Source organism: Moschus berezovskii, chromosome 9 (assembly GCF_049115385.1).
Source record: "Moschus berezovskii isolate FMDL1 chromosome 9, NW_MosBer_1.0, whole genome shotgun sequence".
Lineage (NCBI taxonomy): Eukaryota > Metazoa > Chordata > Mammalia > Artiodactyla > Moschidae > Moschus > Moschus berezovskii.
Window position 1 is genome coordinate 47,426,204 of NC_142468.1, and position 14,269 is coordinate 47,440,472.

The window sequence follows — 14,269 nt, forward strand, 5'->3', positions numbered from 1 at the left end:
GGAAATTTAACACCTGTGGTGAAAATAACTCTGAAATGTATGGTCTTCTTCCTTACTTCCTTAATTTCATATTCATAGGCTTTGTTCCCATTGTCTGTTTATAAGACGGTTTTAAAACTCAAAGTGTGTTTTCCCACAGAAACCATGTCATAACTAGAGGCTGGATCCTCAGGCCACGCTGCAAGTGTAAAGCTTCCTGCTCAAGGTCACACGGCTCATATTACTGAGCAGACATAAGAAGAAACTAACAAAAACAGATTCACAGGGACTCTCAGCTCTACCCACTCACTGGCCTTGAACCCCAGGTGCCAAACCATTCTTGAGATTTCCTTAGGTTTGAAATCCACCTTGGATATAATACCTTTAGATATTCTTCCTGAAGCCAGTGCCTGGGAAAGAGAAAGCCTAGCTCCCAGCAGGAGTCACAGGAGGGGACTGGCAGTTGCCCATAAACTGTGCAAGCATATCTAAGAGCTTCCTGAACAAGGGAAATGGTTTCAGCATATTTTTTCTTCGGATGACTATCTTCCCAGGAGCACAAGAAAGACTGCCCTGAGCAGTGACTTGTACCTGTGCTTCTCCTGCCTTCCTGTCAGCTGTTGCTTCTGCAATCAGAGTTCCTGCCACTAACAGTCTCCCCACTTGCAATTTGCTGTTTCTAATCTGTCATCTGAGAAATCAGATGACCAGGGCTGTTAGAACCGTGTGTAAACTGAGAGCCAGGCACTGAGAGATAGCCAGAGTTCCTCTCCTTCAGGAGAGCATTGGTGGGTTTCCTGGTAGCCATTTCTTTTTTTCTGAGTTTTTCTTATCTAATTCCCTGCTTGACAGTCTCAGAAAGCTGACCTCCATCTGCAGACAGTACTCCTGCTGTACAATACAGTGAAGAACACAGGAGAACAAAAGACAAACACACCACAGTGCAAGTGCCCAACACTCAGCCTGGGGATCTTCAGACTCAAAAGTTCTCTGTGTTCAATTTCCTCCTTAGCAAAATGGGTATAACCATACAGAGTTGGTGAAATATGATGAATTAGAATTATAAACTGCTTCAGAATGAGTTGTGAAAATAATGATCTTTAAAAGAACTACCGTCATTCTTAGGGGGGTCTATAAACTGCTGCTGCAAGGCAAATTCAGCCTGTCATCTGCTTTTGTAAATAAAGGTTTATTGGAACACAGCCTCACCCACTCCTTTATGTATTATCAATGGCCTCTGTGCTAAATATGAGGACAGAGTTCAGTAGCTGCAACAGAGATCATATGAATCACAAAGCTTAGAATATTAACTGCCCAACTCTTTATAGATAAAGTTTTCTTGACCTATCTTATCAATAAATGTTTTACTTTCACATAAATATGACTTTATCCTTTCCACACACAAAAACATTCAGTTGTTTAATATAGCATATTTCATAACACAGGCTGTAACAGAAGACCTTCGATAATCATAATATTTACATTTAATAACACAAATTCATTACACAAATTTTCTATAATGTAAATCCATTGCTGTAAACAGAAAAGTCCTCAGAATTAATTTAAAATCAATTCTTAAAAGAAAAACGAACTTGGAGCTGGAGATTTATTTCTGGTGTGTATTTGTGTATTTTAGGCAAAAAAATCAGTATTACATTATCCCTATTGTGTCTCATAGCAATGAGAGTGACAAAACTGCCCAGAGTTGTCAGTGCCAAATACAATGTGAGAGCTCAAATATTAATCAAAATGACATCTCCAATTTTTTCCCTTTCTAATCAGGCCTAAACATCATGGGACATCCGGCAAATCAATAAGCAAAACTGGATGCCCTCATCACTCCCAACCTGGCAGCACTGCACTTTTATCCAGAAGACAAGGGCCCCCACTGCTGCATAAATACTCTGCTCTGATTGTTTGCTTCTCCCATGAGACAAGCATGCCCACCTATGATCCCATACTTTACCCTGTTACATATCTGACTATGCCACCTGTCACTGAAAAGATACACCTCTGACGATTTCAAGATAAGATAGGCATGGGTGGTACATGGCTCCAGAATATGCTTGTGCTTTCTACCAGATAGAATAAATTAGTGAATAAATACATCTCATGAATAAAGTGAGAATAGGTTGATAGGTTGTTATAAAGTGTCTGTGAAGAACTAGTCTCATATCCTGTCCTCCACAACTGGAGTAAGGTGACACAGGGTCTAATCTATACCCCACCCCCTAACCTTCCACCAAGGTGGGTTTGTGGTGCAGTTGAGAATTAATTACTTTTGGCTTTACTCCCTTTCCTTGCCTTTTATTTCTAGGTCTCTTTCCCCCAAATCCGTATCCCACTGACACTTCCTATTTTTCTTTCTAGGGAGCTCTGGAGTTGCTCTAGTGCTGAAAGATCTGAGAAATGCCTGAGTGTCAATTTATTCCTTCTCTGTGTATTCAGAGGAGGCAGAGTGCTGGAGAAATGGAGCAGAGAATAGGTCTGTTCACACATGGAACGAAGTTTGAACTTTTTGGCAAAACTGAAAGGATAAAAACAGGAAAAGTTGGCTGGTGTAGGAAATATACAGACTTCCACACAAGGAAGTGAGGCATGTGCCTGTGAATACCAAAAACCCTAGGGAATACTTGGAGGAGAAAGCTAAGGATCTATCTACAGTTGGGGAGCCAGGATCTCAGAGCCACCACAACTGGCCAATTGTAAGATGAACTCATTTGTACTCAATCTATTGAAGTCCAAGAAAACTTAGGCTGGTTCATTCATTCATTCAAGTGCTAGGCATGTCAGTGAACAAGCATATTCTAGACCCTCATAGACCACTTTTCAGCTTAATTGTTTTGGTCCTAGCTGGTACTTTTCTCCCCTAACTTTATGAAACTATAAATGGAAAGTCTCCTGATCCTGGATTTTCCCACCTTTACAGGAAAAGGATAAAATAAGTACCAAGTAGAATAAATATATTGGAAGTATGTTAGCTAGATGAAATGCAGTGTGAGAAATAAAAAGTAGTTCATTAAATTTTCAACAAAATTGGAATTGCTGAGGTTAAAGGCAACTCAAAACAAAGCCAATACCAGACACAGACTAAAAGGAACAGCATATACTTATTCATAAGGAATGAGTGTAGTAAGGAGTTCAGCTGTCAGCTGTCTCCAGAGTGTTGTGGGGCTCATATAAGATTATCAACCCGAGGAGGCTTTGGAAAAGTAAAAAGTCTCATCACAAATATAAAGGCAATGATATAATTATTGGTGACAAATTTTCACAGTTATAAGCTTAAGATGAGTTATGGTAGTTCATAAACTATTACTGTAGATTAGCAAGAAATGGCAACCCACTCCAGTGTTCTTGCCTGGAGAATCCCAGGGACAGGGGAGCCTGGTGGGCTTCCGTCTATGGGGTCACATAGAGTCGGACACGACTAAAGTGACTTAGCAGCAGCAGCAGCAACGAGAGATAAGTAGCCTCATAATTTCATTTGGAACAAATATCCTATAAGTTAATGAAACACTAAACATGCACATATCAGTTTATATGGCCATTTTAAAACAAGCTTTTTTATAGAAAAAAAAATATAAATAACCAACTGTAGGAGATTCCTGAGTTAAAGTATGGCGTATCCATAATGGCCCCTAAGTCAATTATTGTTCATTTGTCAGTGCACTCCATCCTTCCAATACCCTTCTGTGTCTTGCTCTGTGCCCTTGGCCGATTTCTAAAACTGCCCTTCCTGTCTGACTTTCAGTTGGATTAAACTAATGAAGGTGACTGCAAAAGGAAAGAGAAGAGAATTTCCTCCAGCTCTCTTTGTTTCAGTATTGCGTTTCTGGTGGGAGCTCTATGCATGAGAGCTAAGTCGCTTCAGTCATGTCTGACTCTTTGCAACCCTATGGACTGTAGCCTGCCAGGCTCCTCTGTCCGTGGAATTCTCCAGGCAGGAACACTGGAAGGGGTTGGCATTTCCTTCTCCAGGGAATCTTCCCAGTCCAAAGATTGAAACTGCGTCTCTTACATCTCCTGCATTGTCTGGCAGTTCTTTACCACCAGTGCCACCAGGAAAACCCAGGGAGTTCTATGACCCCAGGGAGTAATCACACCTCTTTGGCTTCAGCTTGAATTGGATTCCAGTACTACTATTTTCTCATCGTTCACTTCAGCCCTAGAGAAGGTAAGAGCGCCCTGATACTGCTAGTGTCCAGGTAATGGCCTCACTGTCCATTCCTTGTCTGTTCCCTAATCCCTATCCACATCCCTCTAAAGAGTCCTTTCATTAGAGTCTCTTCATTTTACCCACCTGGGTTGAATTCAGTTTCTGGCTAGGACCATGACTGAAATACAATATAGACATGTGTTTATTGACATAGAAAGATGTCTGACAGAAAGTAGATCAAAATATTAAGAGCAGCTATCTTTAGGGAGTGGGATAGGATTCCATTTCTATGTTTCTCTCTATTCTTCAACTGTTCTACATTTGATTATATATTTGGGGAGCATAAAAAGAAATATTGAAATACAATGTTGGAATAAATATGGTGTCAAGAACTACTAGTGGTTTTTCTTCCCTTCATTACTGCCTGTCCCATCAAAAAGAAATAAATAAAAAGTTGCATAGCTTGAAAGGTATCCTGGTGGGGCAATGGAACCATAAACACTTATGAGTACCCAGATTTTTTTTATTCTTCCTAGACTCTGTTTTCTAAGAGAAAATATGTTTGATTAGCAAGTATTTAAAATTTCAAAATTAAAAACAATACGGTTGTGCTTTTTAAAAAATGGATAACCAACAGGGACCTACTGTATAGGACAGGAAACTCTGCTCAATATTCTGTAACAGCCTAATTGGGAAAAGAATTTGTAAAAGAATGGATACATGTATATATAGAACTTAACCACTTTGTGTACACCTGAAACTAACACACCATTATTATGTCAACTATACTCCAATATAAAAAAAATTAAATAAATACTATCATAACCATTAAAAATCAATGTAGTTGCACACATTTATCATTGTATATGTTTTACAGATTCAGATTTCACAAGCAAAAATCAAGATTTTGCCACATTTTTTGATAATATTTAAAACAGTTAACTCTTACTTAAGACTTGGCACCTACAGGCACTGTTTACAAGCATTTTAGGTATTTGTTAATGTAAGGGAAGACAAGTACTATTACTCCCATTTCATAGATAAGGAAATTGACATGCAGTGAAGCCAAGTTATTTGTCCAAGGTAATATATTTCTTCATTAGCAAGTCCTGGAGGCAAGCCCAGGCATTAGAACCTATTTTATCCATTATACTCAAACATCACTTAGATTACCTAAGAATTCTTAGATTACCTAGTTCTTAGATTACTTAGCTCTTCTAGTTCTGTGAATATGTGCAAAGAACAATGGGGAGCCTCATATTGGTTCACCACTTATTAGTGTGTAATCTCGCAATTTACAAATCAGACCTACAGATTCCTCATGGATACCTTGAGGAAAAATACCTCTTCTATCTACCCTAGAAATTGTGATAATCTAATGGGAAATGAGCATGGAAGCCCATCAAAGTGTAAAGCAGGCACAAATATAAGGTGATATTATGTTGCATCCTCTGTGTGTCATCATCATTAACACATGAACATCAAATATAAAGAAAATAGCAATTATTTTGGTGAAGTATGGCTCTAAACCATAACATTATAAACTATCCAGTCTGTTAATAACACCCAACATAAAACCACCACGGATTAATCAATACGAATCATGCAATGGTTTCAGTGAAATGTACTCTCCAGTGCACTCCCTTGACTCACATTCATTAATTACTTCACTGTATTTGATTTGTTCCCAGCATTTGCCTGAAATGTGTTGCTCTCAACTTAAGAGTTATAGAGTAAAACTTTTTTTAAGAAAACTTAAAACTTAAAACTATATATTCTGTATGCTATGACACCAAAAGTTCAATTGAACCACTCAGTTTTCAGTTTCCCTGACTCAACTTTTTGGAGTTTTGTAATTAATTATATTCCATTATTACTGATCATCAATTAGCTCAAAATGTTGCTGAGATGGTGAGTATGCTGAAGAAGGCAGAATTCAATGATAATTTGAGACTAGTAGTAGGACACTAAATTTCTCTCTTGTTAATAATTAAAGTAGATAACTTATGTTTTTATTTATAGCTTCCAGAAATATCCGGCTCAGTCCTGTGCACTGCTCCGTCAGCTAATCACCAGTGGGTCAGGGTCTGACTTGAGCCATGGTGTTTATTTTCCATACACACTTGCAAACGAAGCCTTTAAGTGTAGCTCAACCAAAGGTAAAAGGAAGTGAGGGATTTGCGTATATTTTCTGGAAGTTTCCACCTAGCCAAATGCTTTGATGCATACATACGTAAAGGATAAGAGGGGGTGTAATTTCAATATACCTGTTTCAATTTCCCAGATGTAAACAGAGTCATCTGCACATCCAACAATCAGAAAGTTCTCAACGGGATGCCACTTTATCATCCTCACAGGGAAAAGGTGCTTCCGGGCACTCAGGAGGCACCTCCGCCCCTCCAGGTGAAGAAGAGCCACAGCGTGGTCACTGCACACACAGCAGATTACCTGATAACTTCGTAGCTGTGGAAAAAAGAAAACCCAGCATTCTTTGTAAGTAGACAGTCAAATGCTTTCTTTAAAATTAAACCTGATTTCCCCCTTAGTAACATGAGCTTTTGTTAAAACCCCATTTACCAAATGACAGATCTGCTTTGTATAGCACCTCTCCATATAACACTGCACAGGGGAGCTTTGCACACCAAGTAGATTTTAAATTCAAAGACTTATCAGGAAGGTCAAAAGACACAGGGCAAGAGGAGAATTCCAGGCCAGATCTACTCATAAGATAAATGAAGGACTTGACCATCACTCAGCAGATTCAGGCAGTGAGGCAGACATCGGAAATAATGCAGAATAAAATAAACCCAAGAACTAATTTGTTGCCACAAAAAGAAGCTATTTGTAGACACAAGCTTAGGCCCAAGGGTATCATGAGCTGGTATTTTCCACTTACAGTCTCAAAATGTGATTTGGTGCTGTTCCCAGAACTATACAAATTCTAATCCAAACAGGAAACTCAGTGTAGACACAGTCTAAAAGAGGTAGCATTAGATAGTTCCAGCTGAATGTACAGCTTCAAAGACATGAGGACCAAAAATAGTCTCACAGGACAAAAATTCTTAAGATACGTTTAAGAACATCAGCATGTGGTTACCTTGAGCATAGTTTAGGACAAACACCATTCTTGCTGGGTGCTGCCGAGGCTCACTCAGGAGTTTACAGGGCAGCTCTGTGCCTCACCACGAGGGCCATGCGCTCGTCAGCCCACAGTGGGGATGGCTGGAGCGTAGGAAGGAGGAGGAGTGGGCATTTTGTCTGCTCTCTCTTTTATCTTTTCTAACCATTTTGCGATACGGATGCTCCTACTTTCCCTAAGGCACCTGGCCAGACTTCTGGCTGCTATGTTAAAAGCATCAGTTGACATCCCTTTGAGAATCTCCCAGTGCCAATCACTGACCTCTCTCAGTGGGGCACTGGGGGATGTGTTATTTTTCCTAATAATAAATTTCTCCCCTCTTTTTTAAAGGAGCCTGCATAAATTCTGAGGGGGGAGGTGGGGATCAAAAATGACAGGGGATATATGGGAAGGCTGGACTTGTAGAAAGGGGCAGATGGCACTATCGCCCAACTATTACCTCGTGGAGAACGTGCCCAACTCACAGCTTCTAGAACAGACAGCCCAATGTACTTCAGGAAATTCACACACACATATAAACACAAGAAAATAACATGTGAACACAGATTCTATGACTAGAGTAGACAGTGGACCCCTACTAGGCCAAGTGGGTTCTCTTTTCTAGTCATTTGAAGTTGTAAAGCTAAAAGAAGTCATAGGAAGCGGCAAGATAAATGAGTAATCACAGAAAAGCAGACCATATTGGGGCAGTGGATTCTAAGAGTAACCTTAGTTTCTGAATTTGAGTTCAAGTCCCACTGCAGATTCTGCTGCAATGTTTTTGTTCTTAAACTTTTTATTCTGTTTTGGAGTATAGATGATTATGGAGGAGGGCATGGCAACCCACTCCAGTATTCTTGCCTGGAGAATCCCCATGGACAGAGAAGCCTAGCGAGCTACAGTCCATGGGGTCATAAAGAGTTGGACACGACTGAGCATGCACCCAGGAGGAGGAGAGGTTTCTCCCCCAAACTCCCCTCCCATCCAGACTGCCACGTAACATTGAGCAGAGTTCCATATGCTTTACAGGAGGTCCTTGTTGGTTGCTGTGGTATTTTGTCTTGGATGCCTAAGGATTGCCTCATATGTCCTTTCAATAAACTCCCCTTTTATTTGGCTTTGAATGTGTCCTGATCTTTGGAGCTCTGACTCCAAATCAGCTACAACTGAGGCAGAAGTAAAAGGGGTAAGGAGTGGAACTGATTTGGACTACTATCCTGGAGTCTAAAGGAAAAAATATATATATTTTTAAAAAGGAAGAACTTTGGGAATAAAAGACATATCAAGGTATCTCAAACCACCAGATAATTTGTTTTATTTTTTTGGGGGGGTGGTTGTAGGGCTCACTTAACTTTGTTTTACTATTTTGTTTAATCATTTCTGTTCCTGAAATACTGCTTTAATTTTTTCTTACTACAAACATACAGTGCAAGTTTTCTCTGGTTTTACTTTGGAGCTGATTTTTCATAATATTACTGTGGAGAAATAATTTTTACAAGTCAGTCAACTAACATAAACTCAGAGAACTCAAAACTTGTTTGTTCATATTTTATCAAAGCTATCAGCTTTATGAAGGCTGAATTGAAGCTGACATTGCATGAGAAAACTATATCTGAAAATATTTCCTTTCCTCAGCATCAGGTAGATGGTCATAAATTTGAATAAGTTCAATGTTGAAAATATTTGTTAAATAGACAAAAGAGCAAATAAAAATCTGTTCAAGAAAAAGAAAATTTAATGATCATTATTATTATTAAATTGTTAAAGGCAAAAGTTAATTTTAATTTATGATTCCTATATATCTATTTTGCCATTGAGTGTCCATTGAGTGCATGTGTGCTAAGTCGCTTCAGTTGTGTCTGACTCTTTGTGACCCTGTAGACTGTAACATACCAGGTTCCTCTGTCCATGGGATCCTCCAGGCAAAAATACTGGAGTGGGTTGCCATGCCCTCCTCCAAGGAATGTTCCCGACTCATAGATCAAACCTGAGTCTCTTATCTCCTGCACTGGGTAGTAGGTTCTTTACCACTAGCGCCACCTGGGAAGCCCTCAGTGTCTATTACTTTTTATTTAAAAAGAAAAGATAATTTCATTAAAAATTAAGATGTAGAACCAGGGGAAAAAGTGTAAGTAAGTAAGTATAAGTTAAAGAGAATTAACTGACTTTTGTAAAGGCAAGAATTGATATGACTTTTGCTTTAGAACTGCATTATCTGTATAAGCTGTAAAAATAACAGAATTCGTAACAAATAAGGAATTCATAAAAATCACCCAGTTATATTATGGGTATTTTTTCTTTTCCGTGGAACTACGAGATATTTTTCCTTAGAGTTTTTAAATGTTCTAAAATGCTATATAACTTAAATTTATGTGTTATGTTTCACTCTTCATCTTAACTTACTTTGAAATTCTCTGGAGACATCAAAAGACTTGTTACCAGGCCAGCTTGCAAAAAGAATTTATGCAAAATTTCTTCAGTAAAGATATTCCACAAGATGACCCATGAGTCCTGGTCCCCAGATACCAGCCAACTTTGGTCTAATTTTGAAGAGAGACCATGTGGGTAAAGCAAGGAAGTAACACTGTGGTGATGACCTTTGAGAACTTTCTGAGGAAGGGAACCTGGAAAACAACCAAACACCAAATAATAAAACAAAGTTTTTTTTGTTCAAGAAATAGTCCTGAGATTTTCTTTTATAAACTTTTAGTGTAAGAAGACTGCATATAGTTAAAAGTAGGCTAAGTTGACTAAGGAAATTAATAAGCAACGCTTTGTAGCTGTTGTTCAGTTGCTAAGTTGTGTCCAGCTCTTTGCACCCTATGGACTACAGCACACCAGGCTTCCCTGTTTTTCACTATCTCCCAGAGTTTGCTCAAACTCAACATGCACTGAGTCATGATGCTATCTAACCATCTCATTCTTTGTCGCCTCCTTCTCCGCCTGCCCTCAATCTTTCCCAGCATCAGGGGCTTTTCCATTGGACCATAAAGAAGGCTGAACACTGAAGAATTGATGCTTTTGAACTGTGGTCCTGGAGAAGACTTTTGAGAGTCCCTTGGATAGCTAGGAGATCAACCAGTTAATCCTAAAGGAAATCAACCCTGAATATTCATTGGAAGGACTATGCTGAAGCTGAAGCTCCAATACTTTGGCCACCTGATGAGAACAACCCTTGGATTATTTCAAAAGGGAAGTGCCTCACTACAAGCTAGGTCATGCTTTTGATAGAGCACTGAGGCTAGTTGTTCAAAGTCTACTAATTCTTTAAGGATGTTAGCAAGTTACCAGTTCCAGTGCCAAGAAATAGCAAACTGTCATAAAAGAGTGACAGTTCATACATTCTGTTTCTACATAAGTAATCTCAGAACATTTCTGCTGTCCTTTAAAATAACACGATCACCTCTACTATTAAAGAAAACCAAAGTTTCATAGAATATTTTTGCTTCAGATATTGCTTAAGATATTACAGATTACCTAGTTCCACCATTTCGTTTTACTGATAAAGCATCTGAGGCTCAGAAGGGCTAAGTGACTTGAATTCAAGTGTGAAGAAACACAGCATAATGTTTAAGAGCATAGCTTTGCTATTAAACAAATCTGGTTTTATTTTTCTGGGTCTGTTGATTACTAGATGTGTCACCATGGACAACTTACTTTTTCCCTCTAAGCCACAGGTACTGCATCTGAAACAGTAGGATAAAATAGCCCTTACTTCACACAAGACAACTATGTGAAATAAGATAATGTACATAATTTCTTAGCATTGGCACTTGATAGGAAAACCTGGGTATGAAAACCTGGGTTTCATAACATATGAAACCTGGATATTTCATACCATGGCTGTAGTAGAACACAAACTTACTGATCCCAGTTTCCAAACTTCTTCTTCCATCATTATTGGCTAAACTCAAAAAAATTAGAGAGGACCACAGACCACAATCTCTTTTTATTTACACTGGGTCCCAAAGAATCATTATTACTTCTTCTGTTCCATCAGACACCTCTTCATTTTATGTCTACTAACAAACCAAGATGAATATTAATTCAGATGCTACCAGTTAAATGTAAGTGTCTGCTTTTTTTCTGAATAATATAAATCAGTCGAGATAAAATATGCTAAGATCTTAAGCTTTTTTACTAACTTTTTGCATCAGCCATTGAGACATATAGCAGTACACTGTTGTCATTGTTGTTTAGTCGCTAAGTTCTGTCTGACTCTTTTGTGATCCCATGGACAGCAGCCCACCAGGCTTCTCTGTCCCTGGGGATACTCCAGGCAAGAATACTGGAGTGGGTTGCCATGCCCTCCTCAAACAAATTTATCTACATAACTCCCAATCTCAGTCACCTCTATATTTCCTTTTTTACGTACGACAACTTTCTGCATAATGGTCTTTACTTAATAGATTTTTGCTGTTGTAATGCACAAAGGTACATAAAAACATATTTATATTTCATTGACACAAAAATGAAAAACTAAAATAGGAAGATACCACTTTTTCCTGATTGGCAAATATTAAAAAGTTGAACAGAATAGAAGTTTGGCTAAGGTTTGAGGAAAAAGGCATTTTTATACATGTGTGTTAGTGGATACACATGTATATTGATGTACTTTGGAAAACATTTTAAGATATATTTTCAAATATTTTAAAATATACATAAAATATGCATAAAATACATATCAAATATTTAAAAATATACATAAAGGTTGATCTAGTAATTCTACTGGAAAATAGTTCTATACATGCTGCAGCTGCTGCTGCTAAGTCGCTTCAGTCGTGTCCAACTCTGTGCGATCCCATAAACGGCAGCCCACCAGGCTCCCCCGTCCCTGGGATTCTCCAGGCAAGAACAATGGAGTGGGTTGCCATTTCCTTCTCCAATGCATGAAAAGTGAAAAGTGAAAGTGAAGTCGCTCAGTGGTGTTCGACTCTTTGCGACCCCATGGACTGCAGCCTACCAGGCTCCTCCATCCATGGGATTTTCCAGGCAAGAGTACTGTAGTGGAGTGCCATCGCCTTCTCTGAATTCTATACATACACCCACATGTATGTGCAAAGAGAGTTAATTTTGCATTGTCTATAGTAGTCAAAGGCTAGAAAAATCTTAAACACACATCATAGGAGATTTTTTTAAATTAAAATTCAATTATTCTTAATCATGTAAAATGAAGTCATAAAGAATGTGCTCCAAAATATTTTGAGAATTTAAGAATATTTTAGTAAAATATGTAGACTGTGGTTTCATTTTTATAATATAACTAAAAGAATCTATATTGCTATCTTGCTATATGCCTATATATGCATAGGAAAATTCAGAAAGGGTATAAAGAAACTTATTAGCACTTGCCTTTGGTGATCTTCCTGGAAGATCAAATAAAGAGAGAAATTTATTTCTCATCATATAGTCTTCTATTTGACTTTTTAAAAAACCTATATATGTTTTACTTTAGCATTAAAACATGCACAAGTTTACTAGCAAATGCCTACAATTTTTTAAGCTTCAGCAGTCTTCTTAGTATAGCTTATTAGTTGAAGCTTAGGTAAATTAAATAAATAGGGTCAAATAAAATTCAAGACCTTTTAGTAAAGAACCGCCTTCTAGAAGTCCTGCTTTGGCAGCATTCAAAGCCTGTGTAATGAAAATTGTCCCATCTTCACAGCCACATATTAGTTTATCAAGACTTGGAACATACTCTGATGAAGTGACAACCGCAGTTTCATTCTCATCTTTAAACCCAGAGAAGTAGTCACTAATACTTTGTGATGTAGTATAATGCTTATCAAAATTATCTTGAAGGGTCCAAGTGGTAGTTATTGGTATCTCTAAGAAGAAAACACAAACAGGAAAAATTTGGTTTATAAATTCATCACAGATATAGAAAATATGATCAACGCACCATACCTTGGGGCACACAGAGGCTCTTTTGCCATCCTAATAGTGTACTATAGGCAGAAAGTTCTCCTACTATGCATTGTTTTCACTCCAAATGCTTTTTTATTGGTTCTCTCTCCCTTAAGGAGCCTCAGAAGAATAGATGTGTATTAGTGGATTCATTTTTAGACTTAAGTCAACTGAAAAAGAACTGAGAAACTCTTTTTTTTTTTTTGAGAAACTTTTGAATAGAGAAATTAGTTGAAAAGGAGTACAGGATATGGAAATGACAAATTCAAAAATATGAATGTGATCTATCAGTCTACCCTGTATTCATATTGCCAACATTCATTTCAGTTCAATAAAACATCACTCACAATAAGCTGATGTTAATTTGAATTACAGTGGCCACACTACTGTATAAGATCTATAAGCATCAGTGGCCACACTACTGTGTAAGATCTATAAGCATCTTGTTTATACCTATATTTATGTTAGCATCTAATGCATAGTGGCACATGAGAACTTTTCCTTGTTTGTAGCCTCCTATTCAGTTCAGTTCAGTCGCTCAGTCATGTCTGACTCTCCGCGACCCCATGAATCACAGCACGCCAGGCCTCCCTGTCCATCATCAACTTCCGGAGTTCACTCAAACTCATGTCCATCGAGTCGGTGATGCCATCCAGCCATCTCATTCTCTGTTGACCCCTTCTCCTCCCGCCCCCAACCTTTCCTATTACTTAACTTAAAAAAAACCCACCAGATTAATTATAAAGTATTTCTTAGAAGACAGGTGATTAGAAATAGAATTTGTCTTACCTCTAGGAGAACCATCAAACTTGGACACAGGAACATCAGGGATGTGCCACAAAGTAATTCTTCCAGAGACTTCTCCAGAGAAAAGTATCTTATAAAAAGGCTCTTTCCTTTCATTCATGTAGCCCATAACAAAAGGAAGGCTCTGGTCCAACTAAAAGAGTTAACATTTACGTAAAAAAAAAAAACTTTCAAAAAAAAGTCTATATAATGGCAGCCACTGCTTTTAAATGAAAGAACAAGGCTTCATGGATGAACCTAATTAATTTATTCCCACTGTTTCAAACTTTCAAGTAAATTTAGGAAAATAGTCTCTTACTCAA

At 38.1% G+C, this 14,269-nt stretch overlaps 1 protein-coding gene across 1 annotated transcript in view; it reads right to left on the reverse strand.

The window, feature by feature from the left end:
- The window catches only part of WDR72 (WD repeat domain 72), a 212,117-nt gene that overhangs the window by 175,119 nt on the left and 22,729 nt on the right, over positions 1-14,269 (reverse strand). The window contains exons 9-12 of the mRNA XM_088840294.1: positions 13,950-14,091; positions 12,836-13,081; positions 9,657-9,877; positions 6,403-6,598 (exon numbers count right to left, since the gene is read on the reverse strand). Coding sequence (XP_088696420.1) covers positions 6,403-6,598; positions 9,657-9,877; positions 12,836-13,081; positions 13,950-14,091 — 805 coding nt within the window. The remainder of the gene's footprint in view (positions 1-6,402; positions 6,599-9,656; positions 9,878-12,835; positions 13,082-13,949; positions 14,092-14,269) is intronic.